At 45.4% G+C, this 24,633-nt stretch overlaps 1 protein-coding gene across 5 annotated transcripts in view; it reads left to right on the top strand.

Moving 5' to 3' along the window:
- RNF220 (ring finger protein 220) overlaps positions 1-24,396 on the top strand; it is a 212,789-nt gene extending 188,393 nt beyond the window's left edge. For all 5 annotated transcript variants that reach the window (XM_031505551.2, XM_021528386.2, XM_021528394.3 and 2 more), the window contains 3 exons: positions 12,506-12,614; positions 13,748-13,822; positions 21,444-24,396. In XM_031505551.2, the coding sequence (XP_031361411.2) occupies positions 12,506-12,614; positions 13,748-13,822; positions 21,444-21,515 (256 nt within the window). In that variant the 3' untranslated portion in view covers positions 21,516-24,396. The remainder of the gene's footprint in view (positions 1-12,505; positions 12,615-13,747; positions 13,823-21,443) is intronic.
- Positions 24,397-24,633: the final 237 nt, after the last annotated feature.

Genomic DNA, 24,633 nt, shown 5'->3' with positions numbered 1-24,633 from the left:
TTAAATTGTCCAGAAGCACATGGCTTAGCACCTGTGTCAGCTGTGCTCTCTGTTTAGAGCAGGGCCTAATAGAGTTAGCAGTGATCTGCCTATTGATCCTTCTCTCAGAAGAATAATACTCCTTCCTCCCCTCTTCCAAAAATAAGTCCAGTCAAAGAGAGTAGTATAGTGTTGTTTGGTTTTTAATCCATTCATACAGTACACTGAGCAGTTCTCCTTTTGGCACGCAGCTGAATTTCTTCACTTGAGCAGGTTTAAATTAATGTAAAAACATGGTTTTGTGGGAGTCTCTTGCATGTAGAACAGCTAGATGGGGTTTGGGGTAAGTCTATGTTTTTTGCTCTGCTCCTTGTGCTGTGCCAGATCATCAGTAGCTTGGACAAGCTTGGACAACTCATTTTGCATAGTGTTGAACTTGAGGTGGCAGCCAGGGGTAGTGGGAGACATGGTGCTGGTCCCAGGCCTCCTTCCTAATCCTGTGAGATGTCTTAGTGCTGAGCTTTTTTAATCTTGTAATGTGAGGTGTCTGGATGAGACACTGCGGTGCTGAAGGCTCTTGGGGAGCCATGAAGGAGCATCACACTGTCTGAGCCCTGCCTGTCTGCTGAGCACCCCAGCCATTGCCAAGGCAAAGCTCAGGTGGTGCAATGCTCCTTTACTTCAGCTTGAGATGCAGCTTTGCTCAGAGAGCAGCTGGTCCCTCACTGCACAGGCACCCTCCCTGATGGCCTCTGCTGATGTTGGACTCTCAGCAGAAGTGCTGTTCACAGAGAGCTGCAAAAAGCACCTTTCCCACAAAAAGTCTTTCTCCCTGCCTTGTGAGGGTCTGGTGCCATTTTGAAACCGAGGTTCCCCGGGGTTAAAAGCCAGCATCTTAATTCAGAGTGCCAATGTTCAATTTTGCTTTCTGCTACAAGACTAGATTGCAGGCCAGCGAGAGAGTCTGGGTTAGTGGCCCACTGGGTCACCTCCCATTTGTTTTCCTCAATTTTGTGTTGTCATAAATTCATTCCAGCCCGTTGTGGTTGATCAGTTTATCTCCGCCGGGGCAGGGAGCGCTGCGAGCATGATGTATGGCACAGAGCATTGTAGCCAGCCTCTCCATGAATCACTCCAGCTGTTTGGTGTCAGCCCCAAAGCAAACAGGGCCCGGCCGCTGAGCATTGACTACGATGAGCTCAGTATGGGAAGAGACATGACGTATGAATGTTTATTTAATAATTCTCTAATATTTCCAACGGAGTGTGGCTGTGCCTTCTGGGAGGGGTGAAAGGGGGGGAGGTTGAAGAGGGAAACTCTAATCTGTTGGGGTGGGTCATAAATCAGGCAGACAACATCATTAATCAGGGATGGGACAGAAGTGGAAGGAGGTGGGACTGAAACTGCCATCCTCGCTGGGAAGGGGGCTGTGTGCCTTTTTTTTTTTTTTTTTTTAAACAAATCTTGTTTCTGATTCCACTTGGCCCCAGCCACACTGCCCGCATAATAGCAAACCCGGACACAAGGCTGTTTAAGTGAGTATGCTACCTCTGCTCTGAACCTTGTAATACAAGCCTGCCAAGCATTAAATCCCTTTATAATTATCTTCTTTATATAACACTTCATGCTTATCATGCTTCATTGGATGAGGCGCTTGTTGGGTTAAAAAGAGGGTTTTAGAGACAAAAAACAATTGTATTTGTTTTATTTTTCCTGTCTCTTCTTTCTTCCCCTTCCCCCCCACTTCGCCACTTACCAGTCCAGCTGTTTTGAAATTTTGGCTCTGGAGGGGCTCTAACGCAGCAGCACAAGGAGGAGCATAGGTTAAAATTAAACAGAGTTTGGATTGGGGGTCCCTGTGCAAAGAGACAGGCGTGTGAGAGCAGTCAGTAGCGGTGTCTGTTGGGGAGGCTCTGCTCCCAGGCAGACCTGTCCAGGCAGAAGCAGAGTGTGAAGCCAGAGGATTAGCAGAGGCCTGAAAGGGAAGGAGCCCTTTCATACCAGCTGAAGCTGGTATGTTGGAGGAAAACAGAAGCTGTTGAGAATTCACACCATAGGATAAGCACTACCCAGCCCTTCTCCACAGTGTCACACCATTAATAGGCTTTGATGGGAAATGAGAACATCACATAGTAAAGACAGAATTTAAAAATTAACTTGAGTCATAAATGAACTAACACTTTGTGCTCTGCTGAGCCAAGAGCATGATGCTGCTGGTGGGTTCAGTACTAGAACAGCACATGTGAACTTAGGAGAGGATTCAGGACACTGAACTGAAATGTGGGATTGTCAAAGGCTGAGAAAGAACTGCTGGGCTGTGCTGCTTGTGTCCAGATTTTTATCTTTATTAGTTTTTACTCCTTTTCAGTAATTGAGTAGTATGTAATACTGTGTTTGTACTGTATACTGGTGTCCAGTGTTGAAAGGGTATGGAGAAAGATGCTTCATTGCTCTCCACTGTCACATCCCAGAGGAAGAAGTAATGCCAAAGCCTCACTTCATAAAGCAGAGTGCTTGGCTGTATTACATTATCCTGCTCCCTCTTTGAACTGTTGGAGAGAAGTTGCACGTGCCAGTAATGGTCTTAAACATTATAACCACTGTGCAAACTGAAATTGTATCAGTGTCCTGTTTTTCACTGGCCAGTGATTAACAAAGCTCAGTGAGGCAGACTGTGACTGTAGAAGCCCAGAACTGGGGGTAGGTGATGTCTCTGTTTAGTGCAGTGTTGTCCAGAGGTTTGGTCTAATTTCGTGCCTGGAGGCAATTTTCTATAGATTTTGACATCTTCATATAGGAAGGGACTCTTATTTCTGTTGAACTTGTGATGTTTTAAAGCTGAAGGATCTGCAAACCCAAGGGATCTGCTGGCTTCAGGGGCAGTAGGTTCTGCATCCCTATCCCATAACTGGTGAAAAACCCGGGATGGAATTTTATTTCTACATTGGGGGTGTGGTTTAGGCATCTTGCAATTTATGTCTCTTTGCCTGCCCCTTTTCTTTTTTTCTTTTTGTAGTTTCAGAAATGCTGTTAACTTTAATTTGTAGAGTTGCTTCCTGGGAATGAAAAATCGATGGGGGGCTATCGCAGTGTGAAATTCGACTGTCACTATTGAGCTATAGAGTTACCAAGATGTCTTAGAAGGTAAAAAATAAATCGTGGCCCAGCAAGTGCTCAGCTGTGCTATTTCAAAGGGGATATGAGGCTGATGGTCTGTTAGAGGGTACTTCAGTTAGATGGATGATGATTCCCTGTGAAATATTGGAGTTATTCCATAGGTAAGAGAAACTTTAGCTTATAAAACACAAACAGCTGCCTTCTAGCAGATGAATTCTGCCCTTAGATGTGTGAACAGCTTGTCAGAGAGAGGACTCGTCCCTAAAATTAGCCTGTTGTGTTTAACATTGTCTCTGATGGAGCATTGTGGATCTTGCCATGTTCCTTTTGAAAATACTTTGAGGATGTGATTGTTTATTCACATCCCTTAGCTATGCAGCAAGAATTAAGAGGGAGGGAGTGATACTATTTTTTTAGGAAATGTTTGTGAGGTGCCCAGATGCTCTCAAGAGAAAAGTAACAATTACCTTTATGTAGGCTGCACTCCCTGTTTGGATGAAAATGTTCCTTTGAAGAGCAGAAAAGGGATCATGTTGTGCCCCATCCTCTGTTAGTTTGCTGTCTTTCTCCTGCATCTGCTGAAGGGCAACCCTGGCTGCAGAAGCTGACTGTTTGCTGATGGTAACAGGGCTCCTGCTTTCCTTGGCACTCACTAACTGTTGTGGCAGGATCCAGTAAGTGTTTGTGCTGTGCCAGCTGCTGTATGACAACAGGATGGTTGTAATTACAGCTCTTGGTAGTTTATGCATTTCTTAGGCTACAGTTAGTAAGTATAAATAAATACAAAATAGTACTTTAAAAAGGACCAGTTTTGTTAGCTCTCATTAAACCATGTCTGGGACAACTGTAGAGTGGGTAATTATTTCTCTTAAACTTAAATGCAGTTGCAGGACCACTGAAGGGTACTTACTGCTGCAAGCAGGAGTGTTAAGTCACATTTAGTTGGAGCTTGGTAAAGATTTCCTAAGGAATTTAATGACAGAAGAATTCATTGTGTTTCCCTATCTCCTTCACCTCTATAACACAGAACTTGACACTGCCTTAACAGAAGCAAAGTAATAACAAGTAGTATAATTAAAGTAGTTTAATATCCATGTTGATTTTTTGTCCTCACTTCAGTGTCAATGCTTTTCCTAACCTTACACCCCACTGCTACAGGCACTTCATCCTATTTCTCCATTATATTGTTTCTTCATTTATGCTGATTTTGTCTTCAAAAAGCTGTTGTTTCCCACACAGTTGCATAAGTATTCCTGCTTTTCCTTCAGATAGCCAGCTCATGACCTGTCCTTCCACTGTGCTGCTGGTTTCCTTTTCTAGCTCTAGGACCACAATTGGTTATATGATACTAATGTGCCCTGGCCTCCTTTAATAGCCTTGTGTTTCTTTTTGAAGCCACGATTACCTTAAATGATGCTAATTCTGGTCCTTTCTTTCCCTGTAAAGGAAACAGCAACAGTGTAAAAGTTCTCGGGCAGCGGCAGCAGTTGTAGGAAGCTGTCTGGAGGATGTGTTATCGCACTGCCCTTGTGTGCCTCCAATCAGCAGTCATGAATGGAGGTTCTGGAAAGCATATCACCTGCACAGTAAAGCCCTTAAAAGGCTGTAGATGAATCTAAGTGCTGCTGTAGTAGCATAGATATTTCCTGTTTATTTCAGGCATTTGGATGGGGGCCATGGGAGTAGAAGACATTTATTTAATTGCTCACAGAGGCTGGCTGCAAGACTCAGCTGCACGTCCAACCTTCTGAGCAACATTCAGCCCTAGGAATTTGCAAGTGCTCTTTCATTTCGTGGATATTTTATAATTTTGTGCCCTGATCGTCCAACCAAAGCTACCAATAATCCCAGACCAGCTCCAGGCCACAGTAAGGTGACAAGTTACAGCTGCCATAAGTCTTCCAGTAGAAAAATAAAGCTGCCTAGCTATGCATGGAGCTTGGTCATAATCCAAACATGTTTACTTGTGGATGGAGGCAAGTGTCCGTAGGCTGGAACCTTCAGCCTGTGTGCCTCAGCAAGGAGAGGAGCTGCATTTTCCATTTCCACCTCCTGTCTTTTGTGGCCCTGGTTTGTGTTAAGATACAGACCACAGTGCACCTTCACAGATCTGTTAGAAATACATTTGGGGTCTCCAGGATGAAGGATATGTTTGAAAAGTAAATTGATATATTAACACATTAGATGAGTAATTATTTCTGTTTAGGAACATCGTTTAGAGAATCATTTTCTGATTCAGCCTGTGCTGCCTCTACAAAACCTTGCTGTAGCAAACCACTTTTCCACAGCACGGCCTTTTTCTTTATCACCAAAGCCGCTCCAGTAAAGCAATGGGATTGCATTTATTTTCTCTTTGGAACAGGGAACACAGTCTCTAAATCTAATCAGAATGACCTATGCATTCTTTCTCCCAGCTTTCATGTCGAACCATAATTGCTCAAATGGCACATTTAAAATTTTGGCGCAAGCTCAGACTTTCACTCGCTGCCTTTTTAAATCAGTCCCAGTGGCCAGTGTATACTGCATAGCCCTACAAATGCATCTAAACATGCTGACTCCGAGGCTCCTTCTATTCTGAATGATCAGCGGTGCCATCTGTCTGTGTTTTGATTGGGGCTGGGCACATGTGTCCCAGCAAAACATGGGCCAAAAAAAAGGAAGAGAAAGAGCCAGCGCCTGAATTTACTTCCCGCTTCTGTAAAGACATTGTTGGGTTCTGTGTTATGGAGGCGGGGGAGATGTGAAAGCAAAATTAATTCTTCTGTCATTAAATTCTATGGGGAATCTGTACCTAAGTCCCTACTAAATGCAGCTTAAAATGCCTTCTTGCAGTGGTAAGCTCCCCTCAGTGGTATTGCGACAGTGCATGCAAGTGTAAGAGAAATAATTCCTCTGTAGGGAAAAAAAGAGACAACATTTTTGGTTTGCATCAAGATGAAATTAGTCAGAAGCAAACTCTGAATTTGGCAAGCAAATGCCAGTATTAACAAGTTGTGCAAGCAAGTATAAAATAGAGGCACCCGTGACTGAGAGCACCTCGGAGTCGTGTGTGTGTGTGCCCTTGCATGCACCCTGCTCCAAATTCACAACTTAGAACACGGAAATTAGAATGGGGAACATTGCATTATTCATAACTTGGCAACCAGAAGCCAGGGCACTTTGCCAGAGTAAACTATTCTCTATAATCACAGGTGAAGCAACATTCTTTAATATCTTACAATACAAAAACATACATTAATCAAGGAAAGAGGGCTTTTTTTTCCTAGAGGACAATAAATTAGCATCCTTGCCAATTTCCTCAATACATGTGACAATGTTTTACAGGATTATAAGTCAGCCTTTTTAAAGGAGGTTAGTCTAAAAACAAATAAACCCAATAAATGAGATTTTTAGCTAAATAAAAGGGAAGCCAACTCCTAAAACCTTGATGTCTTGCCAGGAGATTTGCTTTTAGCATTGGCAGTCTTGGAGACCTTTAGAGGGTCTAAACTTCCCTTGGTGTGATTTGACATGGCTTTTCTGTAAACAGCTTTGCTGGGCAGTTTTCTACATCAAGGCATGCAAACCCCTTCTGCTGTAACCAGCTCATCTAGTGAAATAAAATCTCAATACGTTGTGCCAGTCTGGTAGCCCACATGTTGTGGGTTGATTCACAGTCAATCTGCCACCAGTGCCTGATGCTGGGCTTCTTCCAGAGACTTAAGATACTGAAAATGCCTGAGCTGTATCTGTTTTCTTTTAAAGCCACCTGTCACTTTTCTTTTTAAAAAACTTAGGTGCCAGTTTGTTTTGTTTATTAGTAGCAAAGTGGCTTTTTCATCTTTATGTTATGTTCTTGCACTCCAGTAAGTGTAAAAGTCCTTTCAGTCTGTGGATCTCCACTGACTTGAGTGCTGCTCACCCACATCTGCCAAATAAACTCCCTGTATCTTTACCTCTCATACTTGCTGCAGGTGATGCTTGCTAAATTGAAAGTGGGAGCAGATTATTTCATCAGGTTGAAAATGAAAGCAATTCTTATCCCAAAAAACATAGGGGTGTTTATAGTTAGTGTTTGAAACTCAGGTAGTGAGGGAGTTGTGTTGAAGACAATGTATGAGTGAGAGCTGAGACAGCATCACTGTGCTCTGCCATTCTGCTCCTGGGTGTCACAGAGCTGTGCACAGCATGTTACGGGCTATTAAAACAGGGTCTCTTCTCTGAAAGAGTTGCCCTCTCACCCAGATGTAAATTGGCTATGAGAGAAGGCTTTCAATTGCATGATTGTGCACTGATGTTGGGGTCGTTTTATCAAGTCTTGAAGATTTGTGCCCGACAAAGCAAGGACTGCACCAGGCTTTCTCTCCTGCAGTGTAGTAGTGGTTATGATAATTGTCATCTACAGCTGAGGTTGGAAATGGCCTGGGGCAATTTCTCTGCTCCTGGAATCTTACTTCAGCTTGACTTTGCCTTCAAAGCATCGACCAGTCTGTTTCTAATATTTATGATATGTAAGCTGCTAGTGACATGACCTCTGCCCTTGGAGCAGGGAGGTGGCATGTATGTTTTGCTGGGTTCTCCACTTGGACAAGGGAGGATAAAGGCTTTGTTTAAAAATAAATACATCACTTTCAGGTATGTCAGTGGTACTGTACATTTTCCTCTCTGACAGTGTGTTTACAGGCATGGGAAAGCAAAAATAAATGTATGAGGAAGAGAGAAGGTCAAAATATCAAGTGTCAAAAGTAGCCCATGAAATTTTATTGGTGGTGCATTTAATCAGTGCTAAGTGTTTTTTACAAGGTACATACAAACAGTGGAATTGTAAAAATTTATGGAATGCTGTGTACAGTGTAGCCATTTATGAAGAAAGGAAAATTTATATCCAGTTGAAATAAACCAAAGGGGAATGTTTTATGGAGACTCCTCAGCAGCAGGAGGCATCAAATGAGATCTGGATAAGATGTGGATAGGGTATTTGCAGGGGCTTCTCTGAGGTGTTTTCTTGCATCTTCAGCAGCTAACAGTTTGCATCTTTCTCTGGCTCTCAAATAGGCAGGATGCTGGATGCAAGGGACAGTGTGGTGTTTGTGTTTTCCTGTACAGTGGAAAGGAAACACAAGTGAACAGCTGCTACTGGTATCTGTGGTGCAAGGCTCCTGTTCTTGGGCTTGCTCCTGCACAGCAATTTCTTGAGCAGCCCTTAATACCCAGCTGGGAAGGGTTAACCAAAGCCAATCACACTGACATCAGCATTTTTTTGTTTCCTTTTTGGTCCAGTATTTTGTTGATGATAAAGCACAGACTTAGTCAATTGAGAGATTCCAGAGCTGCAGAATCAGAGATAATTTAATTAACGGAATTGCTTGTGATTGCCCACTGGGACAGCGGGTACGAATTGCTCGATTTAATTTGGAGAAACAAAGATCACATGCATGCTAATGTTTAACAAATAACCAGTGTGTTTGGGTTAAAGTTTTTTAGAAAAGAGGGGGGTGGCCATTTCCCAGAGGAGATTGCTCAGGAGGTGATTGCTGCTCAGAGCTACAGATAGGTGCTTTTTCCTCTTCCGTTGTGTTTCTGTGCACTTCTTCTGGCCTTTTACCCAAACAAAACAAGGATTTTCTCAGAGAAAGAAAGTGTTCTTATTTTCAGTGCTCAGGAGAAAATGCTGAGTAGTGGAAAAATAGGCATTGGGCACAAAGACTGGAAATTATCATATGCTGTTTGCCCAGTCTCACAGACTTGCTTCTGATACCCAGCGTCCTCAGCTGTGACTGCCAAGGTGTGGAAAACTTAACCACAAAGTCCAGGGAGAAGTACAGGACCCAGCTTATTCCTCTAGGAGCACTCCCTTCCTGTTTTAGCTCTTGTATAAACATTCTCACTCAGGCTCCCCGGTGTGTGGTATTGTCACAGCGAGTCTGCTCCAGGATAGAGGTCCCTCTTGGTGTGTCCTCATCCAGGGAGGACAGTTCAGGTACTGGGGAGTCTTCTCACATCTGCTGGAGAAGCATGAGCACAGGGGCTCAAGGTATAGCTCTTGGCAGCAGCTGTGCTCAGCAGGTCTCCCTGGAGGCTGATAAATGACGTTATCCAAACACGTCAAATCAGAGCGCTGAGGCGCAAAATTGTTAAGAGTCCTCCTGCATCCAACATGAGGTCAAGGCAAAGCAGAGAGCCAATTCCTTCTCCGTAATTCCCTCTGCCTCACTTGGCAGGGTAACTTGTACACAGCCTTCCCCTGTCCATGGCACTTGGCTTTCTGACCCTCGCTCCACCCTGGCGTTACCCTGTAAAAATTGTGCCCAAGGCTGCTCCCAGCTGTGTCCAGGCAAGCGCACACAAGGTGCACACACAGGAGGGAATCCTGAGGGAGTTCCCAAGATTGCTGCTGCAGGAAGAGTTGCTCCTAAGCGATGCTTATCTTTAGGATACAAGAGGCAGGTTGACGGTAAAATGACACTAAATGGAATGGCATGTGTCCCAAGTGCGCTGGCCACCACGGGAGCCAGACACATGGGAAGTGACTCTCGTCTTTATTCCATCCCTGGAGGTAGTTTCAGTTTCCTTTATTTACTAATGTTCTCCCATTTCCCTTGACCTCATTTCCTCCAGCTTTCCGAAGCAACCATGCAATTATCGCTCACTTTGGGTTGACCCTTGGCTGCCACATCCCTTGTTGCTGCTGCTCCGAGAGGTTTTCCTGAAATCTCAAGTGCAAAACTCCTATATCTCATGTGAAGTAGGATCTTTGTCTTCAGCGTTGTGCTGTGCGTCAGGATTTGTCCTGTGAACTTGCTTGGCAGGAAGAACGTGGAGTTTAAATTCTGTCATAGCTCAGCTTTGATCAGTGCTGGGAGATACCGCAGTGGCTAAAGCTCCCTCTCTTACCAATGCACCCCAGTCTTGTTAATAAATGTATATTTAACAATGTCTGGAGCGTATGAAGTGATAATAACTAAATCAATACCTCCCACATTGATTGTCCAGGATCCCTACAGCGTGACGCACGCAGCGGTGTGGTAATTTTCCAGCTAACTAGCACCCTGATCTACAGCCCTCCTATTGATTGGCCATTGTATCAGGCAGCCTCTGAGCATTATTGCTTATACCTCTATTCAGCCTCCTTTTCTGATTCATTCGTTTATTACTGGACAGGTGCAATTATCTCAGAGACTTTCCGAAATTGGCCAATGGGGGTCAGCTGTTTAGATTTCTATAAACAAACCATTTTCTATCTTCTCTAGTTGTTGCAGTGGCAAATTTTTTCTTTTCAAGTGTTGACTGTTACTGGGCTGGGACTGGGGATGAATGGGCATTTATTTGTATCTGTCCAAGGAACCAACTTTTCCCTTGCCTTTCTGAGTTGCCCACTCCTCTGAGAAGGACAGGTAGCTTACCACAGATGGTAAAAGGAGAATTTAGCAAGAGTTGAGGTTCTACTTTCCACCTGCTTTGGGCAGGAGTCACACTCACTGCCTTTTACACCTCCAGTTCCCTTGTGCATGCAGGAAGGAGAAATGGACTCCATGAAATCAAATTCAACTGCAGTGTTCAGCCAGTATCAGTTCAATGGTGGGCCAGACTGGAGGAGAAACAATTTTCTCAGCCAATAATAATCTTTAAGCTATAAATAAATAAATCTGTTTCTTCCTTGGACAAAACTAACACCTTTCTAGACTTTCTTTGAAAATGCTAGCAACTCTTTCTTGAGGGTGAGAACTCAAGCTGGGATATGGTCATAATTTATACCAACAAGCAGGAACAAGTGGGTGTTTTCACAGCAGGGAGGACAGTGTCCTACTGAAACTCTTTCATCTTGCTCCAAAGAATATTTATGGATTCCAAGACTTGAATCCACAGTGGCCCTGTCCCCCGACAGTCCTCACCCATTAGGCTATCATGGGACATTTGTATTTCTTTACCTTTTTTTCAGTTTTAAAATTGTTACCATTTGCTGGCAGCTGTCACTTGCAATGAATCTCCTTCTGATGAAGATCTCAGTTAGCTCATGCAGAGCATGTCTCGTCAATACAAAGGCAGGAGTGAAGTTGAAGGAGCTTTGTAACACTGGTAGTTAACCATATACATTCCAGCAGCTTCACTTTCTTCTGAAGTGTCATAATTAGGAAAATCACCCAAAATCTCTTTGACTAGTTCTGTTACCAAAGCCTTGGGAAAAGCCATCAGAATCAGCTTGTGGTAGATACCCCAAGTCCCTCCCTGCGTGTTAGCGACAAATGACTAATGAACAAAGGAGTGAGTGCCTGCCTGCAGCAAGAGTGCTGAGATTGCAGCTCACTTTACTGGTTGTAGTAATTCCACTAGACTGTGCTTTAGCCACCTGTTGATGAATCATCTTCTAAGAAGGTAGAACACATAGGTGCCACTGTGGGTTATCTTGTGATTGATGATGCAGCTTCTGGTGTCAAGATGCTCTTCATATTCTTCTGAGCTGGAGTCTGCTTGGAGATGCCAGAAATGCACTGACACATGTGAAAATTGTTTGTTTTGTTTTCATTCAAGAAAGTGAGAGCCTTTATGTCAATTCTCTAAATCTTTTCTGGGGAATACTTGAGGGCCCCTCCCTATGCCTGCACTGTGTAGAAATCAGATTTTGCAGCATGCTGGAGTGACACATCCTTGTCTATAATGCTCCCTGCATTTCATTTGCTGTCTGCCCTTGCTTTTAGGTTGGCAAGTTGCTCTTTTCACCAGCCTTGCAGAACCATGAAAATAAACTTGCCTGGCCTCAGCACTGTGCCTCTGTGACAAAAGAGATAATGCTGCCCATCAAAAATGACCCTAGGAAATGGGAAAGCTGAGATTGTAAAGCTGCCTTTATAGCCACCCTGTTGGCACCGTGTCCAGTGCTTTTGGTTTCTCCGTTCTCTCAGTATTAGAATCAAAAAGCTGGGGCTTTCATTAATATAAGCCATTGTGTTGATCCTGTGTAATGAGCTGATTTTGCATTTCACGAGGCTGATGGCCAGCAAAGGCCTCCATTCTCTAAGGGGAAGAACAGCTCCTATTGCCCACAAAAAGTTATATCAGTGCCTTTAAAGCAATATACAGAACTTTGTCTCACGCATGTGGTCTTAAGTAGTCTCTTAAGGGAGACAAGAAAAAAGGCAGAAAACAAACAAAAAAAACCCTGTTCTTTAAATGTCTGTGTCTTGCTCTGTATGAAGCTGGCAACCCTAGCACTGGTTGTGTTCTTTAGTGATGTGTTTGGAAGTGTTTAGAAAGACACGTTAAAGACTTCACGCTAGGCTTTTTGGGAGTTCTTTTTTTAACCCAGGTTGGATGTATTAGTTTGAAATACAATGGTATTACCTGTGCAGTACCTGTTGTGGGATCCTTTTTCCCCCAAACTCTTAACAGTCTTGTGTACTCAGTGGTGTGCACTCTTCATCATCTTTTGCAGAATTACAGAAGACTCCGCAGTGACAACATTTGAAGCGTTAAAGGCTCGTGTCCGTGAGTTAGAAAGGCAGCTTTCCCGTGGGGACCGCTATAAATGTCTCATTTGCATGGTGAGTAGCACTCCACTCGTGGTAATGAATCAGAAATGTCTTGGTATCTTTGCCGAGGAGAGGAGAAGCTTTTCTTCTTTTTCAGGCGGACTGGGGGAACTCATCACCAATTAGCCTTCCAAATTAAGGTCTTAACAACTCAGATTTCTGTATGAATTGTTGTTTCACTGGTATTTGTAGCTGTCACTGTATATCAGGCTCAAGAAAGGCCCAGCTTCAGAAGACCTTCTGCCTTCCTGTTGAAAACTCCCAAGTACCAGAATCTTTTTCCTGGATGTGCAAATTTGGGTACATAGGAGAGAGCAGAATCTGTGATCAGAGGCTCACCTTCTCTGATCTGGGATCAGGGCTGTTGCCTGAGCATTTAAAAGTTGCCAGTGTCCTGCGTGCTCCCTGGTGATGCTGTGGCCTTCCTCAGGAAGGGCAGCAGCTCCCTCTGATGGTCCAAGCCTGCAGGGCTCTGTATCTCCTATTGGGTTTGTGTTCTGATGAGGACAGAACATTCTGCTTGGTGGAGAGCTCCCTCTGCAACTTCAGCTTGATGCACAGGCTTCTCTCTCGCAGCCAGCCCGCATCTTGGAGGTGTGGGAGTACAGTCCTTGTCACTCATCCCATAGGAAGGACAGCAGCTAGCTGCTGATTTCCAGAGCTTTGTTAGCAATGATAGAAGATAGATACTTGAGAAGGCATGTCTGCTGAAATAGCAGCAGCATTCTGGGATGTAGTTATGCTGTTCCTGCAGAGCTGAGGTGTGATAAGGGTTGATCTTACCCTGTCACTGGTTTTCATGTGGTCTGGTGACCTTTCTGATGAGAATAATGGCAGGTGGCCAGAGCAACTTCAGATACTTTTACGGTAACTGTGGTGAGCCAGGTCATCACTTGAGTGGATTATGGGCTTCCAACAGGAGTTCTGGGAAGCCAAGAGAAGGGATTGAATGAGACTTTCTGCCAATTCTATACAAACATTACAAAAATACAACTTATTTATTACACAAGTTGGTTCTTTCAACCAACTTTTTTAACAAAATACAAGACGGTGTTACCCACAAAGAAAGGCATTGTGATAGAGTTGGGAGTGAAGAATCACTAGATCACTGCTATGAAAATAATATGTTTGCTTCTTTTCCTCAGGACTCTTACACAATGCCCCTGACTTCTATTCAGTGCTGGCATGTGCACTGTGAAGAATGCTGGCTGCGGACTCTGGTGAGGCTCTTGTCTGCTTTCTTGTTAACTTACAGCCTTTTTTCACTCTTCTCAGATACTGTATTCTAGACTGCCACAGGGGAGGGTGCTTTAATCTGAATGCTGTGCTTGCCGATTTCCCAAGCCTGGCTGTTTTAACACCCCATTCTAGCTTTGATATGAGTGAGTTTTATTTGAATTGTTGTGACCCAAGTTCTGTCCTGCCCCTTGCTTTTTCCTCTGCTGCTGTGGGAAGAGCTCTGTACTAGGGACTACCTTGCCTTTCAGTAATTTCCTGTGGGGCATCCATGCAGAGAGGTAAAGCTGTGAGAATGGAGGCCAAATCCACTGAGATTTCATGGAATGGGTAGCTTCTGAGAAACACAATATTCCCCTGAAGCAAAGGGAATCATCTTCAGAAGAGAGGATATGGAAGGGAGCTTTTATAATATGAATCTATAGTTTTTAGGTTATTTTGAATAGCACTGTGTGGTTTTCAAACATATGCCATTCTGTTTACAAGATTGGAAACTACCTTGAGCATTGAATAGGTGACCCAGTAGAGTAGTAATTTATACATTTGTTAAAGGACAGCAAGTAAAAATTAAGGTGTTATTAAATAAAGTGTTTTCTTTTCCTGTGTTAAAACTGTGGGCTTTATAATCAGCATTTAACATCCCCTCTGCAGCTGATTTTCAGGCTTTCATTTTGTTCAGGCTAGGGAGTGGAAAATAGTCAGTTGTGCTTTCTAGTTCTCCTGTTAGCAAGATGATACAGTGTTGGGTTGCAAAAAATGTAAGGGAATGCCACTCCTAAAAACTTGTTCCTGGAAGGCATTACTCTACTTTATAAAACACATTGTGTGTTTGGAATTACTATTAAGCTGATCATGCTCCTTTAAATCCTGCCTTTTAAAAGTCTTGTCCAAGAAAAGTTACCAGGATGGTGAAGTGCCTGTGGGCTTGAGTACTAATAGCAACTCAATAACTTGGCTATCCCTTGGGCTGTATTTTATAGCTCTTCAGCTACACCCTGTCACTATTTACGTTATACAAGCTTTTGTAAACATTTTAGCAGCATCTTATAAAAGACACATATGTGGGTATGTTGCTGTGAGGTGTCTGGATGAATATGTGCTCTGCCACCTTTGCTAAGTGAGGAGTAATCTTGTCTTTCAGTGGTGCTACAAGCACAGGATAAAATACTAATTTCCTCTTCATTTTCTTTACTCTGAAGTCTTTGTCCTCTCCTCTTCCCACCAGCCTCAAGTCACATTCTAAATCTGTGCCACCAATTTCAGGTTGTTCCTAGGCTCATCAGCTACTTAGTTCAACTTCAGTCAGGTCCCTTTTTGTCATGTTCAGCAGTCACAGCCTCTCATGGGAACAAGGAAGGTCACTCCAGGTGCTGGGGGATTAACATTTCCCTTGCAGAGGGGAAGCCATCTCCCCCCAGAGCTCTGTGAGAAAGATGGTGATGAAGCTGGCTGTGTGTGATCTGCACATGGCTGTTCTGCTGACCAGGCAGGCGGGATGGGAGTAGTCCAGCAAGACATCATGTTAGGACTTGGCACTTGCATAGGGGAAGCAATTAATAAGTGACTACTCATGTGTTCCCCAGTCCTAGCCTCTCCCTGCAGCCCCCAATTTATTAAACCAGGCCTTTTCACAAGGCATGCTTGCACTCCCTTTCCCATCTCAAAAAAATCTCCCAGCCTGTGTTCGCATGTTTCTAATGTAACCATTAAAATGTAGCCTGAAGACAGCAATAAAAACCCTGGAACGCCTTGGTGCTTTTGTGTCTTGATCAAAGTCAATGTGTGTAATCTCGTTAAGACTGCCCTCCTTCCCCCCTCCTTTTTTATGAATTTAATGGCATACAGCAGCTGGGCTCAGTGTTTAATGCTTACCAACCTGCATTGTTCTAATTAAGGTATCTCCTTTTATTTCGGGCACAAAAGAGACTCTTGTTTTTTTTAACAAGCGAGGAGCTGTGGGATAGTGTGTGTAATAATCGCTGCTGTTACCTTTCCCTGGGTATAAAGCTGGCTCCCCAGTGGGCTGGGAGGAGGGAGCCTGCGTGTGCAGCACACATGGAAAGACTTGGCTGGGGGAGAGGGGCAGCATTTTTCTTCTGTTGTGCAATAAACAATTTGTTGAAGTTAACAGGAGTTGGAGCAGGCGGGTTGTGTCAGGCTTCCGGCCCCTTTTGAACAATCTGGAGATCTGTCATCCATGCTGGTGAAAAGTCCCCTTTCTCCTCTGTGTCTGTGCCTACATGCCCAGCCAAGGTCTAATATTGAGTGTGAGTGTGCCTGAGAGAGCAAGGATCATGTACTAAGCAAAGCCCTGGAACTGAAGGCTCAGAGTGCCTGGGAGCACTTCTAAACCTCTGCAGGGTATTGAAGACAAGGTGAAATTTGATGCTCATATGTATCTATGGACCTACGGTTTAAACATTTTCTAGGATACAATAGTATCCGAGTATCTGACTTGATAGTTTAGGGCACTGATGAGGAGTGGATCTTAAAATGCTTAGACTTCATGAAAATAAAATTTTTGGACTTTTGGCTCTTGATGTTTAATTCCAAATTATAACTGTTCTGTTGGTAAGGGCCAGGAAGAGACTTCTAATCACTAACTCTACAAATGATTACTGCACTCTCTAGCTTAGGTATAACTATACTGGAGCTCAGTGCATCAACAGGTTGCAAGTTCTGGGGACCAGAGGAGACTCCATCTCTGAAGCAAAGGCTGGGGTTTACAGAAAGGGACCCTGGAGATGCCTTAAGAGAACCAAAATCATGGAATGATTTACCTGTGTTCCCTTTTGGAAACCTGGAAAACATGTGCAGGTTCTTCAAAGACAGGAGAGGAAATGGTGTTGCAGGAGTTAGCCTGGGCAGCAGCAGGTGGAGTTCCTTTCCCTGAATGTTGACAGTCCTCATGGTGGGTGTCCAGCCTCAGCTGGTTGTTGGACTGCCTGAGTCACAGGATGGTAGGGGATGAACCTCCCTCTGTAAGAGTCTGCCCAGTCTCCATCCTTCCCCATTAACTGAGACTCTATAGCTAACAGTGTATAATAGATTTGTATTTTCCTTCTCCTGAGGAGAGTTCTCTAGCAGAAGAGATTGGCCACCTGCTGTAGTGATCTGCTGGGGAGGTTTGGAGCCTCCATCCTTGAAGTTTGTGAGAACAGGGTTGATGTGTGTCAGTCAGCAGTAATTCAGGTTGAGGTGATCTTGCCCAGAGAATGGGTTGGCAAGTTTTTGATGTCTCTCTGAGCTGTAGTTGTGTGATTTCCCAATCTCTGGTATCCTTCTTAACAAAGTAAATGGAACTGGAAGCTAAGTCAGGCTGTTGTTTGCCAGTGATGGAGCTGTTGGTCGGTGCAAGGGCTGAAAGAGAGGACAGGTTTATTTGAGCAAATGTAGTTTACTGAGTTCCCCCCATCACCTGTACAAGCCAGATCCAGCATTTCCCACATGTATTTGCTAACTTCAGGCTTGTGCCTGCCTGTCTTGGGCTTATTTGAAAATGACAACTACAAGAGCAGGAAAAAATCACTTCTAAAAAGCCTTCTTCATCACAAAATGCTTCCAGGGGATCCATCGATATATACATGTGCTCTGCAGTTGACACATTTATATCTTTGGTAATTACTGTGTTCTTAGCCTTGCCACTCTTTCTAGGCTCTAGTACCATGTATGCCATGTGGGCCAGAGTGGTTTTGTACAAACCAGCACAGATACAGAGCAGCCCTTCTGGGTGATTCCTCAGTGCTTCAGCAACATATGACCTCCCGAGTCAGCAGCTGTGTGGGTGCTGCATTTGAACCTTCATGATGTTCTTATCTCTGTGGTTATTAATTAGCATTCTTCAGTTCTGGCCTCCAGCAGCCTGTGGGAGTGAGCTCCACCCTTTGAGGAGGCTTGGTGAAAGAAGTTGTTCTCCTGGTGGTTTAACCCCATTGCCTGACAGCTGGAGGGTACCCCACAATGGCAGCGGAGGACAGCTGTTTCTCTGGGAATTAGCATCTGCAGAAAAGAAGTTCCACACTTGTGTGGAGGCGTGGGTGGGAGAGGAGGCTGATGCCTTGGTTGAGAATTGGATCTTGGCATTCAGGTCCTTTCCTGGCAAGAAGCTGGCTCTTGGTTTGGGTCCCTCCTGTCATCTCTCCTTCGATTTTACTTTCTTTGCCCACTATTTCTTTGTCTCTTTATTCTCTGTTCCTGATAGCATATTCTGCTTGGAAATTGCTCATTTTTAGACCCATGGGACAGCAGGAAGTGCCTAAATCCTTCCTTGTGAGTTTCCTAGCTTTAGCCAATTTATAGCAGACATCGTACCATTTTTTTTAAGAGTCAACTTTAAGACAAACTACTCCAATCCTTCCTGGCACCATCTAAGCCCTAACGACTTTTCAACATCTCAGCTCTCGTTAATGCATTTTTCAAACTACTACCTCAAGTGATTAGCCTGTATTGTGGATCAATCACTTGCCAAATTTTAATTAAGAAAGGAGGAGAAAAAATAAACTCCATCCTGGTTCCAGCCCCATTTCTTTGCTTTGTAACAGCCCTGGAGCAAACTTCTTGCAGCAGAGTTTTATAAACCCCTCAAAACTGGGGTTTATAATGGAAAAGCTGAGGTGGCCTTTACTCCAGCACACAGAGCTATAACACATCAAGGCTTTTCCATGTAGCTATGATGAAAGGAGCAGAAGGACCTGGAAAAAAAGAAAAAGAAATGGCCGACAGGTGGGACTTATTATTCCACGGCATTTTTATTTCAAGGGAAAAGTTTAGTAACCCCAGCTGGCAGGTGAGCAGTGGGGGAGCAAAACGCTTTTTCATTGTGCCTGTGCCAGCATGTGTGTGTGTACAAGCTTATATGCCTCACCACAAGAGAGGAGAGCTTAATCACTGGTGCAGATAAATGTTGTACACCTACACTGAAAAGTCACATGTAAAGAACAAGGCTCTGAGCAACTTCAATCTAAAAAGTAAAAAATCAGGACTTAGTTCTGAATTTACCACACATGCTTATGTGTGCAGAAGAGGACAGTTTTATATAATATAAAAGAAAAATGCATCCCCAAGTGTCCAAAGTATTAGAGAGACCCAGAGCACTGGGCCCAGCGTGCCACTTGCAGCCTGCACCACATTCAGGCCAGGCTGCTGAAGGTTTCCAGGACGCCGTTGTTCCCTTCAACATACCCACACTTGAGAGCTCAGGGATGAGCCGTGCCTCCCACGTGCAGGTGAAGCAGTATCCACCACTGCCCTAAATCAATCTGCAGTCATGTAGCTTTTGCAGAAAATAGGTCAAGCTCCATGTAGTTGGGTTCTGCTTTGTGACATGGTTGAAAACTTGTCCCTGGCTATGCATGTGTAGCTCTCAGCCTTAAGTGGGAGAGTGAATCCCCCTAAAGCCATCAGCATGTGGTGCAAAAACCAGATCTCTGGGACAGAGATCCCAAAGTCTGGCAAGATCAATCCAACCATCTTCCCTTTCCCTGTAGTGTGAGGGAACTGCATAGCTGACCTTGCTTGGCTATGGAAGAGAGCAGCAAAGATGCACTTGATTTCATGGGGCTTGTTCTGCCATCCCTGTGGGTGAGTGCGGAGGGCTGGTGCTTAGAGTGAGCACCTGCAGCCTTTGGTTCAGTGCCTTTCTGGCTCCTGCCAGTAAGCCTGTCTTAGGAAGGAGAGCATGGACACAGCTCTGGGTACTAGTCACATCTGGAAAGCTTAAAGTCCCCATGCACACTTCTGCTTTTCAGGGCACATAGGAAAGCTTGAACAGGCAGCTGCCAGCTGCTGTCCCTCAGACAGCGTGCTGTGAATTAATTCCTCAGCACCTCCCTGCCACTTCCTTTGGGACTCCTCCAGCTACAAAGTTGATGCCAAGAGGGCAACTAGATGCAACATGTGCCTCCAAGGAGAAGGAAAATACATGAAACTGAGCAGAGACTCAGTTGAAACAGGATATTTCGTGGCATTTGCCTCCAGATTAGTGAGCCCCTTGGGAGTGCTGCTACATCACCACAGTGGCAGAAAGGGCAGATGTTCAGATTTTTCTCTCATGTTTCCACCACTGCAGCAAGTTTTCACTGGGACGTGCAGAGTAGGGCTTTCCATTTAATTCTGGAGATCCAAAGCTGAGGCATTGAGCATAAGCAAAGAAGCATGTTAAATAAACAGGCTCTGCTAAAGACCAGCGCACCCAAGTTTCCATTTAATCACTGTTTTAAGCCTTTCCTGTGAGTTGCACTCAAAGTTGCACTTGCTTCTCCCAGAATCCACTGGTCTTCACTCTGTGAAGACCAGTGCATAGGGCTGCATGATGCACTGCACAGGCACAGGAGGATGGTCCCTGCCCTGGGAGGCTGAAAATCTAAACAGACTCGGTAGTTGTCCCAGATAACTGGAAGGATGTGCCTACAGGCATCAGCACCAGCATTAGGCTTGCCATCCAGACCACTAGTCCTTCTTCAGACTGCCAGCCTGTCACTGACCCCAAGAGTGTCACTCACCCTGAAGTGATGCCCAGGGTGTTTTGGCTGTCTTTTACATATGCTTCATTCAACTCTAGCTCAACAGGACTTTGTGTATGACTGGTTTAGATCAGGTGCAGGTGCCCGTGGTCTCCATGTGTGTTCTGTCAACAGCTGAGCTGCTGGCAGCAAGGGCTGTCAAATGGGAATTTCCAGGAGTGCAAAGCTCAGGGAATGGCAGGTGTGCCAATTCCATGACTGCAAGGAATAATGTGCAGTGGGAGCAGGGAGGGCCATCCCAGTTTCCCATGCTGCTGGTGCTGTAGTTGGGAGGCTGCCTCACAGCAGAGCCATCTTTCTGTCATTTTTCCCATCAATTGTCTTTCACATCTGCCAATCTAATGATGACCGGCTTAGGTTGACCCCGATTCTGAGGCTTATTAACACCCTCTTGCTGTCAGGCTCAGTGATAGATGGCACATCAGCCCTTGTTTTATTTCATGTAGTGTTCCTGTCAGCCACCCATTACCCCACCCCAGCTCACATCAGTTTGCTGTTTCCAGCTCACCTTGGCACAAGAGACTCATCTCTGCAGTCTCTGTGTGAGCTGGGGAGGACGGGACAGAGGGTTCCTTCATGCCAGCAGCTCTTAGGCTTTTTTCTGCATGGACAAGGCAGTACCCCATTGTGCTGCCCTGAAAGGGATGGTCCAAGCCCCCTGTGAACCACCTCAGTCATCCCTGCTGAAAACTTCACTTGTTCCAGCTGGGTTGATTTTCTGCCTGTTCAGTGATTGAACTCGTTCATTGAGGGCTGCAGGTGAGCAAGGGGAAAAAAAAGGAGCAGATCTCCCTGGAAGACAGTGGTGACAGTGGTGTTGAGCTGGGTGATGCAGCTTGGCTCTGGGTTTCAGGCTTCTGCAGAGCTCCTGCTCGTCCAGCTGCTTCATGCCAGGGAGTGGAGAAGGACAAGGGGCTTGCAGGACAGGCAAGGAAGGCATTGGGACTCCCCGTTCGCACATCTTGTGCTCATTGTTTGAGGCTATGGCCCTGCCTGGAGGGCCTTACTTGCTCCAGCAATTCCAGGCCAAGGGCAGGGATGTCCTCCACACTCTCACACTGTGCATCTCATCTGCTGGTTGCAGGGTGCCAAGAAGCTCTGTCCTCAGTGTAACACCATCACATCTCCTGGAGACCTTCGGCGCATCTACTTATGAAGGACCCAGCAGGAGGGCAGGACCCAGCTACTCGGCTCAGCTCATCACACCCAGGGGGAGAAGAACGACCACAACAAAAAAAAGACGTTTTAAAACTTAAAGAAAAAAACAAACCATAGACTCCAGACATGGACTCGAGGATACAGGAGCAGTGGGAGCCTCGGCTGCCAGGTCCTGCAGTTTGAGACCTCCTTCAGCATCTGCAGCAGGCAAAACCAAATCCTTTGTTGTGAAGCCCCCTTTTTTAAAACCAGTGTTCCCCATCACCCATTCCCTGGAGCTGGCTTTGCATTGTGGATGGCTTGTGAGCCCTCCTTTGGACTGTGTTGTTGACCACTCTGCCCCGAGGAAACTGGGGAAGAGACCCTTCACAGAAAGATGTTAAATAACCTGTAACTTGTGTTCTTGATCAGTTTTTGTTTTGTTTTTATTTGTTTTGGTTTGCTTTTTTTTTTGTTCTGTTTTGGTTTTTTGTGGTGTTCTAGTGATAACTAAAAGGTTTAAAGAAAAAAAAAAAAACACACCCAGGCAGAAATGAAGCACATGTAATATAGATTATATATGTTTACAATGTTGTGTATAAATGGGATAGACTCAAACATTACATACTAATAAGTTTCCCTTTCTTTTCTTTGGGTTGTATTTTTTTTAAAGAAGAAAAAAAAATGAGCAGAGAACATTAAACCCATATTTTTCTTGGTTCAGCAAAGTTTTGGCATTAAAGTCATTAGTTTAAAAAAAGTATATATATACATATATATAATATAAATGGTTTAATGTTCTGTGGTGTATATTTCCTCATTCAGATATGAAGTTAACAGCTTTTAGTAATGGCTGTAGCATTGCCCATAACTTACAGAACTTATGGGGAGTAGAGGAGGTGGATTTTTGTCATTAGTTGTAGCTAATGGGGCTATTTATAATAGAATCGTTATCCCCGGAAAGACACAGCTTTTAACTCCTCACCGGGGGGCCAGGCAGGACAGGGGGAATGTGGCTCAATCCCCTTTATCTTTCCCAGCTGGGGAAGGAGCAAATGGTGAGGAGCTGGAAAGAGGGAGTCTGTCAGAGCACTGCCCTCTCCTCTGGCTCGAGGGTCCGGCTAAGGCCTGTGCTCCTCCAGACCATAGCCCCTTCCCCTGCCCTGCCTGGCTCTGCTTTCCTGGCTCAGCATGTCCTGGCTGAGGATGCCTGGGCTGCTCAGGATGGTGCTGAGGCAGGATGCTGGGGATGGAGGGGATGGGATGGTCCTGCTGGTGGCTTTGCCCAGAGACACTCAGCCAGTTCCCTTGTGGGGCTGCCTGGCAGAGCCATGCAAGCCCTGCAGAGCCAGCTCTGCCCTGCTCTCACTTCCCCAGCTCCCATTCTCCTGCAGCCTGCCTTTTTCCTAAGAGGTTTTGGCACTAGGGCAGAGAGCCAAGCCAGCCTTGTTTGGTCACTCCCAGGGTCCAGCAGAGACACTCTCAGCTGGACCCAGAGGTCCCCCACAGCCCCAGCCTCTTCCACGCAGTCCCTCATGCTTGTCCCTGTCTCCTGTATCCTCAGCCTTAACCAAAGCTGCCATCTGGCCTGGCTTTTTGTTGTTCTTTCTTTTATTGTCAGGATCCAAGAAACAGATACTGACCCCATTTCCCAAGGCCTTGGGACTTCTCCCAGCCCCACACTTTACATCCCTGCTACAGTTTCCTGGGCATTTTTGGGGTGCCAGCTCCCCATAGCCAGAAGACAGGGAGATGTGAAAGTTCATGTGCCCCACTCCTTTCCAAGCATATCCCACCTGGCAGCACAACACAGCTGGGGCATTTTAAGACAGTGGAAACAACTCTGGATGAGGGTTTGGGAGTTGGGACCCCAGTGCTGAGGGGTGTTTCCGGAGAGGGAAGGGCTGGGTAAGCAGGATGTGTGAGGAGTGGGACAGTCCCACTGCTTCCCTACCCTGAGCTCTTTTGCAGAGAACAGCCTTGGCATCTCCTGACTGATTTCTGAAGGATCCTGCTGCACCCAAAAAAACCCCAAATGAAATTGAAGGAGCTGTTATTTCATGAACATCTCATCAAAAGGTGACAATTCCTAATTGGGAGTTACCCTTGTGTCCAAGGCCTCTGCACCAGAGAGCTGCAGCCTCCTCTGCTCTGTGCCAGCAGAACTCCCAGGAGCCAGAGGAAGCTGGGGCACCCCAGAGGGTCCTGCCTTCACAGGGAGACTGCGGGCAGGGGCTGTCACTGCAGGGTAACCTTGCAGCTGGCAGCACAAGGCAGGGGAAGGGCAGGCATGCACAGCTCAGGCTGGATTTGTAAAGGGAGAAGAACTCGCAGGGCACATGGCTCAGCTGGGAGTGTGCTGGTGCTACGGTCTGAGATGGAGAGGGTGCAGGCAGGTGGGTTTCAGAGAGAGCCAGGAAGGGCAAGAGGGTAGGAGGCCTTTACCCAGCCCTTCCTTGGAAATAGCCTAGCTCCCTCCCAGGGCCTTTCTGGCAGGTGCTGTGGACCAGCCGTGTGCTTTATGTACGTATGTGTAAAACCAGATGCAACTACTCATTGGTTCTTTGCTTTGGGGTTTATTTTTGTTTTTTTGGGTTTTTTTTGTTTAAATTCTAAAGCCATCCCCTGTTTTCAAGGGGGAAGCTGCAGGGGGAAGGCTAGGGAGAGAGACATCCCAGTTTGTAACAGGTATCCGCCACTTCCCCTCTTCTGTAATGAGTTTAAATGATTAAAAAAAAAAAAAAATCAGAGTTACCTATCTTTGCCCAAAGAATCCCAGTTGCACAAAGCGATATTCCAGTGTGTCAATGATTGTGTGTCAGTGTATACTATACAAAGAGGTACTTGTCACTCCCGTTTGTAAACTACATTTGACATTAATTAAACAAGTATAAATCTTCTCGGGTGCTTTCTGCTTCTCTGTGTTTCCCTTTGCAGGCGAGAGGCAGCAGAGACACCCCCCACGCGCCACAGCCCCTGGATGTGAGTAGTGTCCCAGAGGGGAGTCCTGGTCCTGTTTGGGATGCAGGGACAGATGCAGGAGGATGCTGGGACATGGACGGGTTCCCCCAACTGGTTCCCCCCATAGAGCCAGGAGGGCAGGGCGAAGGGCACCCCTCAGGGGACACCCCTGTAAT

Source organism: Lonchura striata, chromosome 9 (assembly GCF_046129695.1).
Source record: "Lonchura striata isolate bLonStr1 chromosome 9, bLonStr1.mat, whole genome shotgun sequence".
NCBI classification, from domain to species: Eukaryota; Metazoa; Chordata; class Aves; order Passeriformes; family Estrildidae; genus Lonchura; species Lonchura striata.
This window is presented reverse-complemented; position numbering and strand designations above follow the sequence as displayed.